Source organism: Rhagoletis pomonella, unplaced genomic scaffold (assembly GCF_013731165.1).
Source record: "Rhagoletis pomonella isolate Grant_MI unplaced genomic scaffold, Rhpom_1.0 Rhpom_scaffold_00007, whole genome shotgun sequence".
Taxonomy (NCBI): Eukaryota; Metazoa; Arthropoda; class Insecta; order Diptera; family Tephritidae; genus Rhagoletis; species Rhagoletis pomonella.
Genome location: NW_023458561.1, coordinates 31,240,121 through 31,265,282, shown reverse-complemented (window position 1 = coordinate 31,265,282; position 25,162 = coordinate 31,240,121). Strand labels below are relative to the sequence as shown.

General features: G+C 36.0%; 2 protein-coding genes across 9 annotated transcripts in view; one reads left to right on the top strand and one right to left on the bottom strand.

Annotated features, from left to right (window-relative positions):
* Positions 1 to 25,162, top strand: part of LOC118742593 — a 54,003-nt gene that overhangs the window by 10,459 nt on the left and 18,382 nt on the right. The gene's annotated exons all lie outside the window — the stretch shown is intronic.
* Positions 17,121 to 24,254, bottom strand: LOC118742596 (lysozyme c-1-like). 7 transcript variants are annotated; one of them, XM_036474792.1, is made up of 6 exons: positions 23,039 to 23,241; positions 20,438 to 20,595; positions 20,218 to 20,370; positions 19,988 to 20,136; positions 19,888 to 19,916; positions 17,121 to 19,808 (listed from the first exon to the last, which is right to left on the bottom strand). In XM_036474792.1, the coding sequence occupies exons 1-5, from the start codon at positions 23,215 to 23,217 to the stop codon at positions 19,911 to 19,913; spliced, it is 645 nt and encodes a 214-aa protein (XP_036330685.1). In that variant the 5' UTR covers positions 23,218 to 23,241; the 3' UTR covers positions 17,121 to 19,808; positions 19,888 to 19,910. The 7 variants fall into 7 exon arrangements, with proteins under 7 accessions (XP_036330685.1, XP_036330683.1, XP_036330684.1 ...); XM_036474790.1 differs by having other exon boundaries at positions 19,888 to 20,136; positions 23,039 to 23,261; XM_036474791.1 differs by having other exon boundaries at positions 17,121 to 19,916; positions 23,039 to 23,234.

Below are 25,162 nucleotides of genomic sequence, written 5' to 3'. Positions count from 1 at the left end.
AGTTGTGCATGACACTCAAGAGAAAATGTAAACAACAATAACGGCAAAGGCAGGCAGGCGATGAAGAAAATAACCGTAAGCGTAGAGAAGAGTACGTAAAAGCGCAAAATCACACCTCATAATGACCTTTCACATTCTTCTTCTACATCAGTAAGCTATAGAGTACGTGTACTCTAGTTTATTTGTACATATGTATTCATATATATATGTACATACATACATATGTATGAGATGCTACACTTCAATTCCAACAACGCTTCTCAACGCAACTCCACACAAAGTGCAACAACACCGTCTCTAATTTTTTGCAGTTGTTTTGGTGCGGAGTCGAATGCTAATTGCAGCACCTCTGCAAACGCTACGCGAACTAATATTTTTTGCCGCTGACTAACTTTGCTACATGAGTCTTTGTATTGCAGTGAATTTACATTTTAAATTGAATAGCCAATGGAACTGAATGGAACAAAGGCGAATTGCAAAAGTCTAAGGCTTTCTGTCAGTTCCCTGCAGAAAATTTGACTAGCTCAGAACTAGCGTAGAACTAGAGCTTTTGCCGACAGTACTAATTCTAGCTCAATACCCAGGCAATGCGTTCAACTGTTCAGTTTTACATGGCGATATCATTGGCGGTGGCAATTGTCGCCCAGTTCGTTAATTTTCAACTAGTTTTTAGCCGGTTCCGTTTTGGATGTGAGAGGAAGTGAGAATTTGTACACTTACCCCGCAAGTTTCAACTTTCTTGCTCTTCAGCCGTTTTGTACTAAATAGTTCAGTGATAGTTCCGAAATATTCATTGCGGAACTAGCGCTTTGCCAGACTGTCTCTGAATTTTACTGCAGGGTGGGTTATTGCTGATAGTCTCCCGATACTACCATACATATACGCACACACATATATGCACATAAATGCAGACAAAAATAGCAAACTGAGTCAGAGTTTCGAGTTTATTCAACCTACGCCTGGGAGAGTGTAATGTTGGACGCTAACAATAAACAGCAAGTTCAGACAATTTACTCACAATTAACGCGTTCTTGACTACTTTCGCAACAGCAGCACAACTATTTTAATGTGGTAACTAGATATTTAGTTGTGAATTAATAAAAGGCAAAGTTTCATCTCATTTTCTATTTATATGCTGCGAATGTTGTTGCGAATACATAGCTGCTAGGTGTTACTTTTTTCCACTTGCATATGCTTACATATGGGTCATTCCATGTCAAATCGGTCAATAGTTCGAATCGATCATTTTTGATTTGGATGAATTTCGGTCAGAACTTTTCTGTTCTCATATAACGAACTTCTGCCAAATGAAAGCAAAAAAAAATAAAAAATTTTTCAAAATTTCAGAATTTCCCAGACTTTGCAAATAAATTTTTTTAATATCTCAAAAACTACCATAGTTACAAAAATGGTTCTGGTCTCTTTTTAAACATGTTAAAAAATTCGAAAATTAAAAGTGTCACAGAATTTTGAAATTAAAAAATCGTACAACAGAAACTTATGTATATAAATTTTTGGTGCAACCTTTTTATAAAATAACCTCTAGCTGACCTTAAAAAATCCTGACTCTTTCCAGAAGGTGTTTCTTTAAAATTAAAAAAAAAAATTAACATAGCTTCATTTAGGGCTTGGAAAAAATTTTTTTAAAAGTTGAAAAAAAAAACACTTTCCAGAAAATATCAGTACCTTTTAAAATTAGTTTCTTTAGAGTTTGCAAAAAAAAAAATGTTTAAAGCTCAAAAATTCATATCTTAACAAAACCCCTCCTGGAAAATTTCGAGATCTTTTAAGATCAGTTGTAGGTTTTTTTTTTAAATAAGAGTAAACAAATTATATACGTTTTTGCTTTTACGATTTTTTAATTTTAAAATTCCGTATTTTTTTATTTTTCGAATTTTCTTTCTTGTATATGTTTAAAACGATACCTGAACCATTTTAATAACAACGACTAAAATTTGCAAAAAGATGTAAGACAACTTTTTTTTTCAAAATTTTATTTTTGTTTCAGAAATGCATCTAGATCAGTGGTGCACACGGGAGTCTGCGGGAGCTACGAGTTGTTGCAAAGCCAGCAGCGAATTAGTTTACGTTTGCTGGTGTACAAGTATGAAGACAAAAATGTTGATAGCCTTTTTGACACTGTGCACCACTGATCTAGATGCATTTCTGAATCAAAACATTGGTGCATCAAAAAAAAATTTTTTTTTTTGAATCGCGCTTAAGTCTTTTTGGCGGTTAGGGCTCGACATGATAAATTAAACTTTAAAGCAACCGTAGATATTATCCAATCGGAAAACGATTTAACCCGGTTCAATGTGAACATATTACGCAACTTTTCCGCACTATTAGAATTTCCAAATCGAATAACTGATTTTCGCTCCACCCGTTGCCCGTTTCTTGGGCCCACCGTTAGTTGAACTTGACGACAATGATTGAAGGATGAACCGAAATAGGCGGGGCTTAGTAGTGCCGCTACAACAGCCACAACAACAACGGTTCCCATCAGAAGCTTGCTTATTTTATTCTTACTTTTCCCTTTTTGATAAATCGCCTGCGCGCCTACTTGTCGCGGCACGTGTGTGGCTTACATGTACATATGTATAGCGTATGTGTGTTGTTTCTGCCATTGTGGTGCATTTAATGCAGGCATGTGTATCTTGTTACGAAGTGCGTGGAACGCGCTAGGCACACACAGCGCGCGTGAGTGACATTTAATACTTACATAGGTGGTACTCGACTTTGTAGCGACTAATTAAATGAAATGACTATTTGATTGCGACAAACGAGTGGCAGACAGAATGAAAGTGAAAAAAAATGTATAAAAAAAACTGGAGCCACCTCAAAATATTTACAATTAACTTAAACTTCTTAAGCTACAATACCCTGTACCCTAGCAACTCTGGCGGCTGACGAACGCCTACAACCAAATATTAACAATTGCGCAAACAAAAGCGCAAATAGCAACAGCGGCAGCAACAGAAACATTCACAGGTATGAGTAACTACACAACAGTAACAGTAACAGAAAAAAGCTTCGACAACGGCGTCAACATCATCAGCTCAGTACATCGGTAACGCTTTCGAAATCCTCCAATTAACAACGCCATCACACCAACGCACTGTGCTAACGCCAACGCCACCAACAATCGTCTATCGCTGTCGCTGCCGCCTCATGTTAACACGCGGTGTGTGGGTTTTGAACTTGAGTTTTAAATTTCGAAAAATTAAAATAATTTTTTTTTTTATTAAATACTTAGCCGCTTTTTAAGCCAGTTAAGCAGTCGGTAACTGTACATTTATATGTATTTAGGTATATTTGTATGAATGAGGATGCTTTTGGGTAGTGATGCCAGACATTCTCTGTTAAATTATTCACTTAAATCGGGGAAAAAATCCCTCAATTATCCACATTTTAAAAATTTATTCCACAAAATTCCCAAAGAATTGAAAACATATTTTAGTAGTAAAAGGTAACATTCATGTTACCTTAATATACATATATAATAGGGTGCCCATCAAAAATGTTTTTTTTTTTGAAATTTCAAGACTCTACCCCCTAATTTTATTCGTTTTTTTTTTTTTTGGAAATATTATTATATCTTGACCATCGATAATTTCTACAATCTAATCAAATCTGTTTTTTTTTTTAAATAAGCTGATGCCTTATTTATTGCAGTCGCAAAAAAATTGTCGAAGTTAGGCGACTTTTCTTAAATTCGGCCTTGAATTTATATTGTGTATATACCCGAATTTCAGTTTTTTTTGAGCAGTGGCTAAAGAATTCATCAATATTTATTAAAACAGGTCGCGACCTCTAAATGAACTTTAAAAATCTATAAAAACAGGCAATAATTTTTCTCAGAAAAACGAGAAAAATTATGGGGTAGAGTCTGGAAATTTCCAAAAAAAAAAACATTTTCGATGGGCACCTTGATGTACATATACTATCTAACATTTCATCAGATAATTTGTTCCACTTTTTGCATTAAACACCGGTTACAATGGAAAAGATTCTTTCTTAATCAGCGCTTGAATTGTTTAAAGGGACAAAAATTTCAAAATTGTCCTTATAAATTTTAATACTTATACATAATTTTACTCCACATCACATCTTCAGAACGACTAATTACGTAAGAGTGTCTAATATTCCTGAATATTGATTAATTATGCATCGATAATTGTATTCAATTAAAATCGCTTCTTTATTGGAAATGCCCCTTTTCCCCTTTTAATAATTTTTGCTGTAAAATTTCTCTCAAATAGGGAAATTACCCATAATCTGGCATCACTGCTTTTGAGCACTTAATCAACAACACTCGTAATTTATTTTGACAACGTATGGCAGCTCACCGAGTGTACTATATTGGTTTTCTCTAGCGTTGCATGTCACTCGTCAGTGTTAAACCAAATATTAGTTGATTGTGATTTTTTTCCTAATTAAAGCGGCAGCATTAATATTAGTTTTGTATAAAAGACAAATTAAATGTTTTAAAACTGGTTATATATACAGCTGACGCTGATGGCGTACGCCTCCACAAAAAAATGGAAATTTATAAACATACAAATGACAAGAGACGCATGCAGCCATACATAGATACTTATGTATGTAGTTAAGTTTGTGTGAATATGGGAGCATATTTCGTTTTGTGTATATGTTTTTTTTTTTTTGCATAAGTCTGCGCTCACTTGCCTATGAACATACGCACATATGTACATTTACTGTTTGTTTGCAGCATAACTGGCATGCGTGTCGGAAATGTGTGGGCGCAAGTGAATTATCCTCTTATTTAAGTTCATCACTTAACATATCTGAATAATTTATTTCATTTCTTCTTATTTAGAGTTGATTTGTTTTGTATGGAGACAAAATTTTATTTTTAAAGCTAAGCATTTTTAGTACACTTCAGCTGTAAAGTTTGTTTCATAAGTCTTTCGTATTTTAATTCCATACAACGCCATTTCCTGAGGCGGTAAGCTTCCATTAGATGCCATTACATACAAATGTCGTCGTTTAAAGTGCAAACCCGCGTGTCGTGGCTCTGCAAAACCTCATAACTGACTTTTTTTTGCCAAAAATGAGATTTTTTCACCAGAAGCTTCTGGCATCGGGTCTTAGCCATTCATACCAAAAGATCGATATCATTGTGCTAGTCGATAAAATTAGCAACCCGACGACCTACCTAGTAAATTCAATTCGGGTACGCTGAATTTAGTGGTGTTAGCCATTTTCTAGATAAGGTTATTTAATTGTGTAATATCAAAGTCAAATTTATAGGCGCGACTTGGTTTTGAGCGAAATTTTACGATTTTCGATGACTCTGAAAATTCGTATTGGAGGGGTTTTTGGTGTGAGGAATCCGAATTTCAAATTATATTTGCGATCCGAAAAATAGTTAGTACAGCTTTCGAACAAAGAATAACCCGAAATGACCGAAAGCGGCAAAAAAATTGATTTCTCTATGATTACACTGGTCAACAAAATTGCACTTTTGGCCTGATTAATGACTTATGACCAAGAATCGGATTTTTAGGACCTAAAAACTTATAAAAAAGGCAAAATAAAATAACGAAATAGGTAGGAAAAGACACTAGAATCGCAAAAAAGGCAAAAACCGAAAAATAATCGAAAAATACATTTACTTTAGAAATGTTTATATTACAAGTAAAAAGAGAAAAACAATGAACTAGTTTCATTATATGAAAAATGTTTACTTTACTTACTTTGACTATTTTCTCCTTTCGAGTTTTTAACTCACAAAATTTTAATCTCTATATTTTTAGTAAAATTGAACTACAAGTTGCCTTTCCAATTCCTGTGTCAATTAAGTAATAGTTATTCCTAAGCCTGAATGCAGCCCTTGCCTGCGATATTGATAGCCGCTCTTTTCAGAACGACATTAATAGCAAGAATGGGAGTTGTCCTAAAATACCTTTCTCATAAGTGCAGCTCGTTTGACATGCTCCAGTATTTTGGTCAACGAAGTCTTCTATATTGAAGTTCACCAGACGAGGACTTCACAAAACATTGTCCTCAAATCTCAGACAAAACATCTTCAATGATGGTCAAACACCGCTTAGGACATTGATCGGGCTGCTAACTTCTTCAAAGGGTACTCGGTAATGCAAGTGTTGATTTAGTTTTATTGATTGACCTACTTTTGCTTTGCATGCCAGATTACCCAGAGGTATCTGATAATGCGGCACCTAATAATGGCGACAGCAAGAGGTACGTACCAATATCCAACTACGCCATCTATCGGGCTGCTAACAGGCTTTTTTCGTCTTTTTGACATTTGCTTGGCTTACTTATAAATAAATAGGTGCGTGGTTTGAGGAAAATTAGAAATTTATCTCGCTTTTGTATATTCACGAATCGGATAGATTAAAACTAAAATCTGTAGGCATTGTACTGGGTTCCGAAAATCGTGTTCTAACAGTTCCTTCTTTTTTTAGTTACTAAGGTCCTTACAAATAGAAAAAAAAAAAACTGAATAAAAAACTGACCCTTGAAATGCTTTCTTAACATTTACAGAATTCTTTATATGAATTTTCAATGAACGGGAAACAAGATCTAAGATAAACCGCAGACAAAGGATATTTTCTACTTCAATATATTCTTAAATTTTATCCCTTTTTTATATTATATTAGCATACACATATGCATGCGTGTATTTGTACAGTCACTTCCGTCTTTACGAAACAAAGCCGATCAGCAAGAATGTCCTAAACTCCCTTTTTATAAGAGTAAACTTCTGCTTGCATACGTAAGCACGTAGCATTTCAATACATTTGCTTGTTGTGTTCTTTGACGGCAATGACATATCCTGCCCCTTTTTCACCATTCAGCTCACCTACTTCACTTCACTTCACTTATACATAGTCAGCACTCCGAAAGTCGTTTAGCCACACAAATCTTAGGGCATTTAAAATTCAATTATTATTTCGCCAGTTGCCCATGGCAAGGGCAAAGAGTAGAAAAGAAAAGAAAGGAAGAGAGAAAAGCAGCAAATTAAATTCTTAAGCAACTCTTTCAACAAATAAAACCACTTCTTGAATAAATATACGCATAGGTGGTATTATTGTTCGAACGCCGCCGATCTGCCCCTGTCCATTGTTCCGTACGCACACCGCTGCAGCAAATCTTCATTTCTTTTGTTCCTGACGTAGCGAGCATTGAGTTTGGTGAATGAAATCATGAAATCATAAAAGGAAAAAAGAAAAAAACTAATTCGTTGATTTGAGTGTGTTTTGACATAGCAGGAACGTTAATAAAATCCAACAGAGTTTAAAATCTTGTATAGACTTTCAGAAGGACTTCTGCTCTGCGGCTTGAGATGACTTGAGGGAAAAACAGCAGCGATTTTGAATTTAGGGTACTAATATTTTGCGTCGACTCCAAACAGCAGATGATCTGATCTGTTACCAACAACTTATTTAGCTTATATTTGTCATCTAGGCCATCTGAGAATCTATTCCAATTTGAAGTATGCACCTTGATGCGGTCACATATACAGTGCCGAATAGAAGTATTGGCAAAGTGAGTTTTTCGCAATAAATATATTGTTCATTCTACACCAGAAAACAAAATAGTAAAATCTCTAAACTTTGTGCAAAACTGAGGAAAATTCATTAAATTTGCCCACTAATTTGCAACTTTTTATTTAGTTTGAAGTCGACAGAAAATCGCGTTGATTTTTGGTAATTTTTTTTTCCACGCAAGTTCTTCCATACAAAGTATATTCGACAATTATTTTTTGTATGGAGAAAATGAGCAACACCTTTCACTAAAAAATTGTCAAAAATCAACGCGATTTTCTAGCAACTTTAAACTTCCATTTTGTCATACTATAATTGAATGGACTATAAAAGTGCATGCTTAGAATTTTTCTAAAATATCTGAATAAAAAGTTGCAAATTTAAGGAATTTTCATGAGTTTTGCACAAAGTTTGGAGATTTTATTTTTATGTTTTTTGGTGTAAAATGAACTGTATTTTTATAAAAATTATCGAAAATAAATTATAATAAAAAACTTTGCATATATTGCGAAAAATTCACTGTGCCAATACTTTTGTTCGTCACTGTATATATAACTGGACAGCCTTAAGGTGAAAAATGGTTTTTTACAACGCACTTTTTTATGGTAAAACTACACTCGACTATTTGGCATTGACTGTGTAGGGTCGATCAGATCTAAAAGCGAACTCAGAACTCTAACTAAATACTCGGCTACGTCGGTCCTCGACGTGGTCTAGGTGCGGAAAGAAAATTTGGAACTAGGAGGATTTTCACAAAAATTTCTCACGATTCCCGTAAAAAAAAAAAAATAATTACCTTGGGAACCAGAACCAGATATCTAAACAATTCTTGGAATTTCGAAAAAGTTTTGATGCACGACATTTTCTCTTGATATTTATGTACATACATACAAACGTGTGTGCGATGTAAGTTGTTCAACTCGAAAAGCAAACAACGCCAATTGCAGTTCAATGATTAAAACGTTTCACACACATGCGCTCAAACAATTTTCACAATATCAAATGAATTTCAAAAATTCGCAGTGATTTTTAGAGATTTTCACCATTTCGGGAAAAACAACAATCACAGCTGTGGCTGTTTTATTGCTATCCAATAGTGGCGCTTGAGTAGCGACTAGTTAACTACCTACCACTCGCGCACAGTTAAGTGCAACTGCGAACACTCGCACAGTTGGCCAAATATGGCCAATTCATCGGCATTTGCAATGTTTTTTCATTCGCTTCTGTAATGAATTAAGGCGAAATATTTAGAAATAAGAAACAAAAATAAAGCCATGAATTATGTACATACACGTAGTTGGTTGTTGGTTGTTTTTTTTTTTTTGGCCACCCGAAAGCATAAAATTAATTGTGAGATCTATGGTTTTTATGTTGTCTGCCTTCCAATTGGTAATTAAGGTGTGTAGCAATTCTATTTTGCACAGATGGTATTTTGCAGTAGACATTGAGAACTGTTTGCTTATTTTATCGTCGAGTCGGTCTATTACATTTTCAGCTGTTAGTTTTTTGATGGCTTGAGTTGAAGTTTTAAAAGACATAATTTAATTTAAAGTAATTTCAGAACCTTTTGTTAGGTTATCTAGTCTGCTGGGATTGACTACCAAAGGTATTGACATTACTTTTAAGTAAATTATGTTGCAAGACTCCATAAAACCATATCCAGAAGAAATATTGAAACCGGCAAGGTACTTATACAGGTAGCAAAAGCGAGAGAGAGCTCGCATTCTGTTCACATTCCAAAAATTCTGCCCCCATCAATTGGAAGATCTTTGTATTCGTTAAATTGCTACAAAATCCCTTGGGCATAATACAAATCCGTCTCTGGCTTAGAATAAGTTTAACCTCCTATAAGTTGAAAGCTCTTTTTCAACCCAACCAGAACGCGCAAAGGACGTAAAGCTCTACGGGCACTACATACGTTAACTACAAAGACATAAATTTCCTTTGTGTGCGGAAAACAATGCAGTTTTCTTGACATTGAGGGAACCTTCGTGTTGCGAAATGTGAAACCAACTACCGACAGATGAGCAGCTAAGATGCTTCAAAGAAGAATTGCTGAAATTCAATTGCCTTTTTTAGAGAGGCACTTTTTAAAAAGATGTCTGCAAAAAAACGACTTCGAGTACCGCTATGGTGGAAAAACATATCAAGGCGAGCAATCTGCGGTATGTGTAGCACGGCTCTCAACCCCCAAAAAAGGGATATTTGTCGTCAGGATGAGACTACATGTACCTACATATGGGGAAGTTCTCGAACATCTTTGAAGTTGAGGTCTACGTCATTAGTCGGTGATGTATTATTTAGCGACAGTCATGCGGTACTTAAAGCTATCTTATCCTCTTAGATTTAAACCTTGTCAAGTCCTGGAGTGCATTGAGAAACTTAAAAGCCTTTTTAAACACAATGATGTCCCATTGCTTTGGATACTAGATCGCCAGGAAAAGAAGGTTTGTCGAGGAGCGACCGTCATATGAAAAAACTTTCTTGGATATTGCTGGGCCCAGAAATTGAACCATGGACCTCCCTCTTGAGTGGCAGTACGCAGCTCTAAGTACTCGGCTAAGGGGCCAAAGGCTTTACTGAAAACCGAAACAAGTCAGAAAAATGCAATAAATATTAAAAAAGTTAAGATAAGACCAAACGTGAATTTTTCACTGATTTTTATTTCTTTTACTTTTTATCTAAAAAAAAAAACGTTGGGCTTTTTGGACTTTTTTGCTTTGCTCTTTTCTAAATAAAAACTATCTTCACATTAATAGGTTTATTATAATTTTTGGTCATGACTTCATACCAGCATAAACATTTTCACTGCATAAAAACTATTTATATAAAATAAAACCGGTTTATTCGATTTTTCTTAATTTCAAAATGGGGAACCGGGTTTTTCCAATTGCAATTTTTCGAATAACTCGAAAACCGGTTTTTTGAAAAAAGGCGAACAATCGAACAGCCTAGTAAGAAAGTTCCATCAGGGCCCTTGATCGCATTCGCATTGCCTAGTCGCCAATGTGGTTGAAAACGTTTGACCATACATACATAATTAACATGGCTATAACAATAAACCACAAGGAGAATATTCAAATACTTACGTAGTAAATAAATAAATAATACATATATGTAACATTCTTGCCACAACAATGAAAAAAAAACCAATGTTGATGCCAACAAAATGCGCGGCTGCAACCGGAAATTAAACGCACTCAAACGTTTCAAAAACTGTTGTTCAAAACGTTAAAACAATAATAACAACGTACCAGTGAATATCTAGCGCGACAGTAAAGTAAAACAGGTGGCAGTGAAGTTAGAAAGGAACGTACATTTGTATGTATGTATGTCTGTATGTATGTACGTAGGCCAGTAAATGTGGCAGGCTTTGGTGTAAATGAAAATTATATGCAAGCACCGTGACAATCGTCGACAGCCGTCAGTCAATGGGTCGATGCGCCGGATAGATGGATGAGAGCATAAAGTAAATTGGCTTGAGTTGAGAGGAATTTCAATACAAAATACATATAAAATATTTTATGTGCTACAACCATATGAAATTTAAAAAGTTTTAAACAGCCGATGCATGAAGTCACAGTGCAACAGGCAAATGGTAATTAAATGTAACTATGCTCACTACAACTGCCAACCGAAGGAGGAAGTGGTAAATTATACATAAATATCAGTTTTTGGGGAAACCATTTGCATGAATAATATGCAGTTATATGAAAATTTGTGTATCCCAATCGCGAATGCTTATGTGTCCTCCCGTACAGCACCTACTCGTAGCGATATACATAGTATTAAAAATACTTGAATTCCTTTGACGCGGTTTTAAATATGAAAATATGCTTTTTATGTGGCATTAGGGTGCATCATCAAATAAAAAGTTGCAAAGGCCGACTTAGATGTCGAAACTGGTTACCTCACGTCATCCTGGGATTTTAGTTTTAAGACTCCCATACAATTTACTGCATACTCCCATACTGATAACTGCAGTTGCTTTCCGCCGGAGATATTTGCCATAGAGAAAGCGGCATGTATCATACGGGATAGTGAATATCTGTCAGGAAACGTCTCTATATTCGTTGACAGTCAGGTGGCATTGAAAACATAAGGCTCCAGGGTGGTAAAGTCAAAAGCAGTTCGGAAATATCGTGCAATACTGGCCGCACTGAGTCACGCCAAAACCTCTCTCTGCTGGGTTCCTAGACGTAGTCCTGGACGTAATACCTGGACATAGACATAGATACGTCTCTAAAATGCAAATTATCGAAGCGGACAACTGCCTACTGCCGCGGATTTCCGTTCTGCTAAGGAGGATTGAAGAATACACCACAGCAGTAACCAATGACCTGGGGGATCAATCGAGATGACTGTGAGGTCGCCAGATTCTTGTTGTCGAGACCCCATAGGAGTCTTACTGCGGAACTATTGACACTAAACAAATCTGGAGTTAGGGCTCTTACCGGTGTCATCACAAGGCACTATGCTATAGGACCAATGCTCCATCGGTGGCGTATACCAGCAAGCTGCATCTGCAGAAATTGTCGGGATGAGGATGAAGAGGAATCGATTCACAACTTCGTATCTCAATGCCCAGCTCTCCAAAAAAGGCGTCTCTAGCATATTTGGGATCACACTTTTTCAATAGCTTTTGGGAGATAGCGAAGGTGAAAATATCGAACATTTACGGCATCATCCGGGATAATAAATGGTTTGACAGACTTTATACTAATATTATGGATTAATCTCGGTTAGAAGGATGTGCCTCCTCCTGGCACCACCCACAGAGGGCATTTACAATGGGCAAATCTGCATCCCAATGGAAGTACCACCCTTCTACCGAAATTAAAATTTGCGTTAAATAGACCGATTTCGAAATATGTACCTCCAAAAATCCTAAATGTAAAAAGAGCACAAATTTGTTATGGAGAGTGGTGCGTCCTAATGTATATTTTTAAATAATTTATGAGTTTTTAACACTTACACGTTCTAAACAATTTATGCTATATGTTTTTTTATACATATTTCTAAATACATTATCTGGATGCACCTTCATACATACATAAATATAAGGTGAGTGGGTGCACTCTGTTGGAACCATTCGCTGCCATTTAAGTCTGTTACGCTCTGATTTATATGTATGTAATATTAAAAAAACACAAACAAAATTTACATTTCTGACAATAGTCGGTACATGCTAAAGCAGAAAAATTGTTGTATTACATTAGGCATTGTTGCACTGCAGTATTGGATTGCTTTTGAAACGGAAACTCACTTGTACAGCGGAAACTCCTATGCATTTACATACGGATGCATTTTATTATACCTTTCAATTGGTTAGGTGATGCGCACCATAAAAAAAAAAACGGATGCATAATAAAATTACCTTTCCGTAACTAGGTATTGTAAGTTTAGTTGTCAGGTTTTTTTATAATTTATTTCATATCAAAAAACAGAACTCAATGACAAAAAAAAAGACACCAAACCAAGGCATGCTGAAGAGCTAGTAGCAGTAGAGCAGATGAATTGATTTTTTTTTTTTCAAATTATTTGGTCTCTAAACTGTCAAATAAAATATCGTTAATTTCTTTAAGAAAAATTCTAAATTTTCCAGAGAACGACCCTTTGGAACGGATTCTTAAGTCAACAACACAAACGCTGATTTTTGGGCCATGCAATAAATGGATCGATGCTTCAACCAATTATTTATTTGTTTCAATTAATCTTTTTTCCACACGAAAACATAACTGAAATTTTTAAAAGTTCTTTATATGCTGTTTTTTGGTAAAAATCCAAAAAGAATACTTTTTATGGTCATTTTGAATGTCTGATTGAATGAAAATTTGGCTTAACCTTACAACCCACCTTCATAAGTAAATTTTTTTTTTACCTTAAAAGCATGAATGAACTTAAAAAAATATTAATGAAAATAAAAATTAGATCCAAAAATTTTATTTTTTATGGTAAATTTTAATGTCTGATTGAATGAAAAATTACCTTGACCTTAAAACCGACCTTCAGAAGTAAAATTTGAGATTTTTTCTTTTTTGACCTTAAAAAGCGCATGTAAGCACTTAAAAAAAATTGCAATACGTTTTTCGGTCTTTTGCGACAATAGAAATAAATTCCTTGACGCAAGGACAGCAAAAATGCATTTTAAAAGTTATTAAAACGTTCATCGGATACAGTTTCCAGGTCACAAAAATAAATTTATATTTATGCTTTGGACCCTCCAATTTTAAAGGTCGAAGTCAGTTTTTTAACCAACAACTTTTCCTTATTTCTCCTTCTCAAAAGCTTTAAAATACCGTTACTTCTAATTCGCTATTCGCTGTCGTTTTCGAAACATTTGGTTTCGTCCAAAAAAACAATTATTTTCCTGATATTAACTTCTGATTAAAAAAGTCGCATGAATGCAAGTCAAAAACTTTGATTAGACTCGAACGACGTGAAAAGTTCCTTCCTAATTTGATTAGAGCTGAAGGTTGAGCTCAACGTAACTTTACAAAAACGTATAAGTTGGCGGAGTAACTTTATTTAAAGTATTTTATACATTGCTCTAACTTAACACACGAAAAGTGTAAATACATATATGTACTCTCTAAAGATTAGCTTGCCTTAACAATCACCCGCGCACTCTTTCACTATTTATAGTTAAAATATTTCGAAAAATTCCATGTAAACCACGAATAGGCATGCAGCATTTGCTAATGTTTATGTCTTTATGCACTAAAACGTCAAAATGCAGCACTTACGAAAATCACTCCATTTTATGTTGCTGCTTATGTGTTTTGACAAAAAAAATATGTATGTACGTATGTATGTATGTATAGACTATTTGCATGGATATGTACATACATAGTTATACAGTGACTTTTAGCAGCGACAAAGTGCAACAAAATTGCCAAAACAAACCAGTTAATGTGCGTTTGTCGTTGTTGTTACCACATTCGCGTTTTTGTTGCTAGTTTTTTTTTTTTTTTTTGCAACGAAAATGCGCAAATTAAGGTTTCGAGTATTTGCTGTGACAGTCGTGGCGTCGGCGGCATCATTATCATATCGCAACGATGCCATCTGTTTGTCGTGGAGCCTCGTTGTTTCGAATACTTTTTTTCTTCACATACAAGTAAGTATGTATAAGGGGCGGTTTGCAGCGCCATGGCATCACTAAAGTTGTCGGAACTATTGCCACATTTAAAGTCAGTCAGCAACACACCTTCACTGCACTTAATATAAAAGCAAGCAAGGAATAGTGTATGTATTAGGGTGGTTCAAAAATACACAGCAGGTAGCACAGAGAATTATAAAAAATGTAAAAAAAAACAGAAGTCCGTACTTTTTTATTTTGAGATCGGTTAATATTTAATGGTGCCGCCGTATTTTAAATGAAGAAAATATTTTTTTTTTTTGTAGAATTGCTATAAAAGCATTAAAAGTAAATATTTATGGAACGAATAAAAATACATATTTCCCTTTCGAAAAACTTCCAAAAAAACTATGATGCATTTTATACTTTAAAATTCTACCAACTATTTTTTCAGTTTCGGATTTGCCTTATTATTTTAGTACTTTAAAGATTTCTGAACTGAAGTATTCTGTCTGGCAGTAGCATTAAATGTTAACCAATTTCGAAATAAAAAAACGGGTCTCCTTATTTCCGATACCCTCAGTTCTGTGGGTGGCTCAAAAAACATTACCATCCTAATGCTTATATTAATTCAGGTATACATATGTATGTATGTATATGTAAGCGTGTTCATAAATCGCCACACGAGTAAGCACAGAGATAGGCTGGCGAAGAAATAGCGAAATAGAGCTGATGCTTTACAAACGATGCTTGCTTTTTAGTTGACGCGCCTTAAATTTAAGCGTTCAGAAGTTTGGAAGGTTTTTTTTTCGTTTTTTGTGCACAAAAATTTATTTTGCGTTCTGCTACCTTCGGCAAACTCTTGGTTGCTGTGCTGGTTTGATTTGCTCGCAATGGCGTTGTAACACCCACACACGTTCATCGAAAAACCAACTTGATCTGCTAGCTTGTTACCACCTACAGCATAAACGTACATATACATTAGACTGTGTCAAATAAAACGACATATTTTTGTTTCTTACGTTTTATATGACAACTTCGTTATCGGTCACAAAAAAATTGTTTTGGCAAAATTTCAGCCCCAATCTTAATTTCTCAGTTATATAAATTACCTTCAAAACAAATTTCGAACTAAATCCATGTTGATACATATTTTAAATAACTGATAAATTAAGTTGAGTTTGATTTTTTTGAAGATGTGGTAATCCTCTAAATATAGTTTAGCCATTTCGATTGTTACTAATATTTTAATAATCTTATTAACAGCCTTATTAAATAATTGAAATTTAACGTTTTAAACGGTTAGAAACTCTCAAACCTCTCAAAAATATTTTTAGTGTTCAAACTAAATATTTTCTAACACTTTTTCGTTTGAAGTAGCTAAATATTTCATTACGTATTAGTTAACTAAATTCGACTTTCCAAACAGATGGCAACCTTCTGTAAAATATTTACAAACCTCTACCTTCTTGAAACTCTTTTCGTCTGATGCCCATATAAGGATGCATGCAATGTATTTCAATTACCGAGTTCTCTTTATTCATATTGAATTAAATTTTTTAAACAGGTGGCAACCCTCCTACAGTTAAGTTAAGAAGCAGAGCTCTTTTAAACAATTTCGGTTGATACTCATTTTGTAACAGTTCGTTTAACATTTTAAATTATTTGAACTTAACTTTTTAAAAGGTGGCAACACCTTTCGAAAAAAAATAAAACCACTCACTTTTGAAAATCGAACGAACGGTATGGATCTGATGACATTAATTATTAAATAATTTTAGTCTAATTGCATAACAGTTGGCAAATCATCTCAAAAAATAACTGGTTTGCATTTCTACAGCCAAAGCACGTTATTTTGTAACCTCAGCTGATTACTTGGACCGAAAATCGCTTCTCGTATTTTTTATATAGATTATATTTTGCCGCTTATACACATGGCCGTGCTTAACCGAGCTTCGCCTCCCATTTGTGGTGTGAACCTACGGAGTATTAGTGCGCACCTCCAATTACTCCACTACGGCGGCTATTGATCCCCTTGTATTTAATTTATATGTATGTATGGATTATTCCTTTTGTCAAACTTTCCCATTCGTGCCCACACAATGCGCCCGAGCAATCGCTAAAAACAACAATAAATATAATGGTTGCAATTGCTACATAAAACGCCTGCGTGTAAAAGTACCAACGACAATTTAGCAATAAAAATTTGCATTTACTACAGATGATTCACCAAAACCACAAAGTTAACGAAGCTACAAAAGGCTCGATGTGCCTTTACACCCAACTGGGCCAAGCCGAAACTTAAACGCGTAGTTGGACCCTTCGCTGATTGCGAACAGGAAATATCTTTATACGTATGTACGTACATTATACATATACAATGGAAGTTTAACGGAGCATATACATACGTACATGTAAACACGTATGCATGTATGTATGTATGTATATGGTGCAGCTCTCTTACCGATTGTAGTAAGCCAACTGCGCGTATCCAAAGTACGAGTATATAAAACCTACATACCTCCTTATGCAAACCCTGCGAAAAATGCGACTAATCCGGGATGACTCCAGGACCAATCGCAAAGGAACATGCAACTAAATGCTGTTTTGATCTCTTTTTATGCAATGAACTGTTTGTTTTTGTTCGAGCATGTCCTACAAAGAGACTAATTGTTCCCCTTTATATCCGAACGGGTATAAAAAACGGCTAATAACTTTTAAAAAATAAAAATAAAAATTTGCGCAGGCAGGATACGAACCAGGGTTCTCTGGTTTGTTAAGCGAATACTCCCTCTATCTGCTAACTCTGCACATAAAATTTCATTGTCTAAGTTCAATATCATTAAATCGTTAATTGTAAACGTTGGAGGAGTCGGTGACTAATTTATCTCCAACAATACCCCCGTATGAGACTAGTTGCGACTAATTCATGCCCAGTTGTACCCGATTGAGGCTAATCTCGGAGTACTCCCTTTAGAGTTTAGTCGCACCATTTCTGGCAGGGTATGCACATACATATGTATATGCATTTGTACTAGCGAATGCAGCAGAATGAACTTTTTCGATCCCTGAAGCTTAACTTTCCTGCGCAATTGAAGATTCGAATGCTGATGTGTCGGTTGTTTTTTTTTTGCCGCCTGCGAGGACGTTTGACGGCCGTTTCTTTCTTCGCTGATTCGGCGCGCGTTGCTACGACGCCCATGCATGTCAACCAAGTCACAGAATTAAATGCAAAAGTATTTAGTTTTTTTTTTTTTTTTCTTACTTTACTCTGCAACTTTGCGGCTTTATTTCGATTTGAATTGTGAAAATGAAAATTGGCTGCAGACAGCAAACAAAGACCGTAGGCTGTCAGCTGGACGAGTAGTCAGCAACATGCCAATGTCGGCAGGAAGGTAGGCAGACAGTCAACCTGCGCGCATGCGCAGATAAAAACACTAAGGGTATTCACGATCCGGTGTATACGTTGTTTGTACACATGAAACCGCAACAAAATTATCGAAGCATGCTTTTTATGCCAATTATCTAAACATCGTATGCGCAAGATCGCGAATACCCCTACTGTAGAGATATTCGTACATTGGCCATTCCATTCAACTGTGCATATAAGTATGTTCATATTAATAAAAGAATATATCCATGCCCACGTCCATATGTATGTATGCATGTATGTATATGAAAAAAAAAATAACTAAGTGTGTATATTCTGCATTGTTCTGCAGTTCGCTTGCATTTAAAATGCGATTGTTTTTCTTGCAATGGTTTGTGGTCCTTCAGGCTGTGCTGATAACGCCCACAGTTGACATTTATGGTTACGTGTTGTTTATTGTGTGTTTAGTTGGTTTATTTAGTGCAACGCGCCACGTAAAGGTGTAGGAGGCTGTTAGCCGTAAAATGTGTCCGAACCTGTGAGAAAAGTAGGAAACGAATCTTTGTCTGGAACACTTAAAAACTAAATTTTTATTTATTTGATTTAAGTAGATCAACGAGAAGATTATGTGTACTTTAAAGTAATTGGATTTGGGTAGGGCGGTCCATGGTGCCTTACTTATACCAATTAAGGCAAGTGAGTTCCACCAGGCTAGGGCCCGATAAACCGATTTGGGCGAGACACACCTTCTTTTTCAATAGCTTCCCTACAGCAGTACAAGCCCCACTTATACCGTTATAAGAACTTCAATGAACACGATCACAATATACAAATAGTGTTGTTGTTTTACGTGGAAATCTAAATTCAAAATTTATAATTTTAATTTAAAGAGTAAAAATATAGGAGCCCATTTCATATAGATAGGTGCCCGGAAAACCAAAGCTCGTAAAATCTTTACGAAATCTTTAAGAATATCGGAAATCGAATTTTCAAAGAAAATCGTATGAAGGGGTTGGCATGAACTCGTAAAAAACCCTTCTCTTTACACTTCCGTAAAACAAATTCTGAAAGATTTCTTCACACGGCAGCATTATTGTATTACTTTACCGATTTTCTTTTCATAAATTTCATAAAAGATTCGAAGTAAAAAGCACATAATTACTTATTTAAAAAGTGGAATGCTTATAGGCATTAAGACAAACCCCCTCCCAGCCATTAATTCACTTTTAAGTTTTGCCATGAGTTAAAACGAAAATAGTCTTTCATGTTCATATTCCATACCGACTGCCAGAGTTGAGACTAAAAAAAAAACAAAACTACTCCATTAACACTTTCAATTTTCGCTTAGCCACCTTTGTGGATTTGCTGTCGGCTGCTTTGGCTTCATTATAGCCAATTATCACAATCGCTTACTGAGCTAACAACAGCAACAACATCAATTGCTCTGCTTCGATCGGCAAACTGTGATTTTGAATGATAACTTCAGTGAACACTAAGAAATCATTGAAGCATTCATTTCTTACCCTACTCTTCCTTTTTTTAACTTAGCTAGTTACCCCTGATCTTACTTCTCACCTCTCGCCAATTATGTTGTAAATGCTTTGATAAAATATATACTCATAGTCGGAGAGTACAAAGAGTAAAAAACATTTAATGTTTCCGATTTGTTTTGAGGGGCTTTCGTGCGGCAAAAAATCAAACGCAAACGAAAAAAGTTTGCCGCGATGCTCTCTGCCTCTGGAAAAGTACCTTGTTTTTTGTTTTTATTGTTTAAGTATTCGTTTGTTCAATCAGTAAGTAGCATTGCCTTGCCAATAGGTCATAACTGTTAAGAAAATATGTATGTATGTAGGTTTGCTCGAGCACTTTGTTGTAATATAAAATACAACAAAAATAACTATTACCCTGCGCTCTGCTCCGCTACCGACTATACCTATTTGATATTTGAAATATATTATAATAATTAGACTTGTGTTCAAATCTCAATGTACGACTCGGTCTCACTGTCTGTATATTGCACGCCACGCCGAGATTTGGTAAATTTTGCGTATTCCGACAGGACGTTTGCCAACCGGGCCAGTTCTTGAAGCCCACACGTTCAAAGATCGTTTTTGCACAAGCCACATCGTCGGCAATATTGTCATCAATAAAGTCTGTAGAGTGAACAATGAAATGAATTGTAATTTGCATAAAGATTTAAAAGCTTAAATTATTTTCAAAGTACTGTATCCAACCTTCACACTTCATATCACATATGCCACCTTTGCGACTAACGCGACACCAATCCTTGCTGCTGATTTGGAAGAGTCCATAACTTGCGCTGCCATTGGGATTTCGCTTCACAACTTTGGTATTCCTATTGCTTTCGTGCTCAATCAAACATATCCCTGTAGGTTAGAACACAAAAAAAAAAATATTGCATTATTTCACTACTTGTTATTGCAAGGTACTTACAGTTTGAAAGAAATGTTTTGTTGATTCCATATTTTTCCAAAAGCTCTCTCGCCAGTTGGCAGCGCATATATTCTTTACCATCGACTTGCGCATTAAGCAAGAGGCAGCTCAGTAGTAACGTGAACAGCAGCGCCTTAGAGCAGGACATTTTTGAACATCTGCAAAAGAAAGAGTAAATTAAGAGTAAAAATAAGGATTTTCCAGATCTGGTTTAAAAGGCGATATATTTTTGCTTCATTATGCTTCAACGAATGGCGAATACCAATAATTTCTCGATGCAAAAGCTACCGTAATAAGGATTAGGAAGAGTCAATTGACCATTGTCTATTTCGATGTCCAGGTCTACAGTCGAAGCTCGTTACGCTTCTTCAACAGTCTGGGCGAGATAGCGGAGAGGGAACTATTGGATCTCCTCGGCTTCATTAGGGATAGTAATTGGGTCAGTAGAATAATTACTTGAAATTACTTAGCTACTCTCTCGGTTATGGGGCGCTCGCTTAAACAGAACACTCACAATGGGCAATTCTGTTTCCGGAATGAAAGTATGGAATATTCCACACAAGCCCTCCTAACCGAACCTATGTATGTAAGTAAATTAGTGAGATACAATAAACCGCTAGATAATTTCTAAGCTCATTAGTCACTGTTCTCATTTATATGCCATCATATAAACTAAGCCACTTATTTATAACCACAAGTCATTGTTCGCTATGTATAAAACCAATTGAGTTCATAAATTCAAACGAAAAATAAAAACACTTAAACCGCACGCATTATGACTAATTTGTAGATGGACGTGACTTATTGGATTATTATCGAGTTACATACTTTTAAGTATGTAAATTTGTAATATGTGCCATCGCACACTTAAAATCCCTCAAAGCTAGAATCCAAATCGTGTTTACTGCAACATAAAATAAAATTAGGAAATTTGTAGGCGGCGAACGGATATTTTGGGTTTCCCTAAAGTGAACTAATAGACAAGCAAATTAAATATGTGGGCAAAAACGTAAATATATAATAATAATATGCAAGAAAATCAACAAAATGTAATTATCAAGGTTAGGCAAAAACATTTACAATTAAAACAACATAAATAAAACAAAAGACTCGTCGCGACGCAGCGATAATAAATCAAAAGAATTCGCAAATCACTTAAACAAGCGAAACTTAAAAACTTCTCTGCTCATGATGCTAATCTCTAATTTCTTCTAACCGGATTGTTTTGTGTATAAATTAATGTATATTAGTATTCGAGTATATATGCATCTATACATACATATTTATGCATATGTGCGCAGTAGCGTAGCCAGGATCTCGGAAAGGGGGATGAAACTGAATGACTAGAGGCTTCGTCGTGTGGATTTTTTCAAACATAGTTAAGTTTATGGGCCATTCTCACAGTTATATATTTTACTACCACTCGCTTATTCCTTACTGAAAATTGGCAATTAAAATTTTACAGCTTTTATCAGCTAATGCTGGGTAGATTTTAATTTTTGCGAATACCGGATGTACAGGGTGTCCTGATAAGGATAAGGATAAGTAAAGGTTCATTCTGAGCAATTAACCTTTTTTTTTTGTTGAGCAATTAGTCAGCAACAAGAAAAATTATATACGTACTTTTTGTAAAAAATGCGCCTTCCCTTTACGAAGTGGGGCTTCTCTTCATAAAGATCATGAACACGCTCTTCGGTCATACCATTTCAGATTTCACTACATAATAAAATGACTTCCTCCTCATTTCAAAGTGGGACTCCTCTTCTAAAGGATCGTGAATGCTCTACATCCATACTATTTGAGATTTCAATAGATAAACTATTTTATAGAGCAAAACTGCAGAGTATATATTATTAAATTTTGCCCAATAAACCCTTATAAAACTTTTGGTGTCATCCGGGACAACACACTAGTATTTTGAAACCATCCTGATTCATTTTTTATGGCCGGGAAATGGAAGGAAGTAGAATTTTACCTCCGAAATTTCAGACGGAGAAAATTGCGATATTACTTCGGTCGGCATTTTGTCTAGGGTACAATGGGGCTGCAACCATGTTGATCACGGGCGTCCTACCTTCTACTCTCATTAAGGCTCTGGAGACTATATTAAATATTCTCACTACCGACCTTTACGGTAGCTATCAAGCCAGCTTCAATCTTACCAGACTGAATGCAGCTCAAAAGCTCTGAGTACCATTCCGTCATAAGATGGATTGCAGCTTTTTTTTTATAGCCGAATCCCAGACAGGAGCGACTGGCTTAACTACTCAGACTTATATCCAGGCTTTACCGCTATTTTTAAGAACGGGTCAAAGCTTGACAATAAAATTGGAAGCGGAATTTACTCTAGAGTCCTTTCGCTCAAACTACGCAGGCGGCTCCCTGACAACTGTAGTGTTTTTCTGGCGAAATTAACAGCTATAAGGGAGGCCTCCCAATGGCTTAATAGCAGTGTAATATTTCTACAATCCGTCAATATTTATTCTGACAGCCAAGCAGCGAATAAATCTCTACGGTACAGTAACACCTCCTCAAAAGTAACTGCCCAATGCAGAAGTATCTTAAACGAGCACAGATATGAGTGAGATTTATCGTGAATACCTTCTCAATGTGATGATAATCGCCCCGAAATTCCGGTTGGCAGTGTGAGGTGGACCTTGGTAGGATTCGAAGCTTACCGAAACCTCTGCCGTTCTCGTAAATCTCGCTTGTTTTACTCGTCTTGCCGTGCACATCTCGCTTGTCTTTCTCGCCTTGCTCGTCTCGTTAGCTTTGCTCATCTAGCTCACAGAATACTCTGCGGGGGCTCTGTTCCCCCTGGCACCAGAATTAAGTCTCTGATCAGACCTCGAAAGCCGAAGACTTCTGCCAGTTGAGCTTCCATTCGACTCAAGGACTGACAGCCTTTGACGGATTGTCAAGCCCGTAATTCCGATGGCACACAGGGAAAGAAGATATTTCTTGAATTTTTGGAAATTATGGGTATAAAGACTGTGTCGGGAAGAGTTTTTTCGTGCTGCCAGCAAATTTTTTAAATACCTTCCTGATACCGCCCAGCCCGGCGGTTATTACTTCTAGAACCAATGTGTATATCGCCGAAAAGCCTACTCCATTTTTGCACACATTGCAGACGGTCTAAAAGGGTATTATCAAAGTGGGGTCTATCCCCCAATCGCTCTCCCTCCCCTTGGCTACGCAACTGTTAGAGTATAGATACGTTTGCGTTTATTTTAAGCATACGTGCTTATCACAGATGGAATATTCTTTTATTATCAATTTCGTACACGCGAAAATGCTTACTTGGTAATATTGACTCTCAATAATCTCACGTGCAAACATATAAACAAAGTTTTTGAGCTTGAACAGCTTTGCAAATTTATATTTACGTAGTAAACAATATGCGTAGGGGAAAACACTAAATACGAAAAATCCCAGTATCTATTTGGCAATCAAACGCGTGGCAAAATAAACATACACATGTAGATATATAATTGAAAGCAATATATTAAAAATTAAATTTACTTTTACTTATTTGCATATATAAAACTTGTGCACTTTGTAATTATATGAATTTTATTTCTAATTGTTACTTTGGATTTGGCAATTTTATTTAGTTTGTTTATTTTTTATTGTTATTTACATAGCTTCGTGTGCACTTTTAATTAGTTTTGCTTTGTGCGCGCGCGTCACACAATGCCAACAAAAAAACAAAAAGAGTGACTTATAGAAAGCAACAAGCGATCCGTTCGAGCGGCTAGCAGAAACGATGCGCGCTTAATGATCACAGAGCGGTAACTAAAGCGTGAATGGAACATGTTTTGGGCTTTTGTTTTTGTTGTTTTCTTAATACTGATTTGAGCGACAAGTGGCACAAGGTGTACAAACGTGGGTTTGTGTGTGTGTGTGTGTGTGTATGGATGTTTATTAATTCCTGCCGGCATAGGACGCAGGCTAAGTACACTACATACCCTCCAGTACTGCTGGAGTCAATCGCTACTTTTGAACCGCTACTGCACCGACTCCTAGGTAAGTAGCTACTCTATTAACCCATGGTAGTGCACATGGTAGTGCAGAGTCGAACCAGTCGTAAACAGAATAGCGAAAAACTACGACAGAGGGCGCCCATAAATCACGCAAGTGACTACTTTAGTAACTCCCGGTAGTGCAGAGAGAGCCGATGGTGACTACCGCCTAGGGCATTGCCTTGTAAAAGTAATCGATGAAATACACTGCAAGTAGTCGGTCGGTAATTGACGGAGTTTACCAGGTAGCTGCCGATTCATCAGTCCTGTAGTCGCTCGCCCGTACTGCGGGGTGTTGTTTCTGGTACGCGGTTGGTGTGCTTTTGGTTCAGTGTATGTATTGGCGTATTTGGAATAAATTATAATAGAAATGGAAGAAATTGTAAGAGATAACATCAAATGCCAGCTGATAGTGTTTTTACTTAGGAGGCTATTATACGATGCCTTGAGTATTCATATTCATTAAAAAAGTTTAACACACAAAACATTTTTTTTTATGTAAAAACAAAAAATATTATGGTGAGAGAATAAACGTTTTCTTGCCAAAAGTCAGTGACTTCTCAAACAGGTCTCTTTGCAAAACCTTTTCTAACAGCAATAACCCCACGGCAAGCAAAGCCTGAACCTAGGTGGAATTTGTTTGTCCGAGATGCATACATATAAGTTTATATGTGTACCATTTGGGTACACAGTTTTCTCTTTT

Excerpts from the sequence above, each read along its gene's own strand:
- LOC118742596 (XM_036474790.1), bottom strand. The coding sequence starts at position 23,217 with ATGAGCAAAGCTAACGAGACGAGCAAGGCGAGAAAGACAAGCGAGATG. Across the intron at positions 20,596-23,038 it reads ATTATCATCACATTGAGAAG|ATGTTCAAAAATGTCCTGCT; the intron begins GTATTCACGATA and ends TTTCTTTTGCAG. Across the intron at positions 20,371-20,437 it reads CAAAACATTTCTTTCAAACT|GGATATGTTTGATTGAGCAC; the intron begins GTAAGTACCTTG and ends TCTAACCTACAG.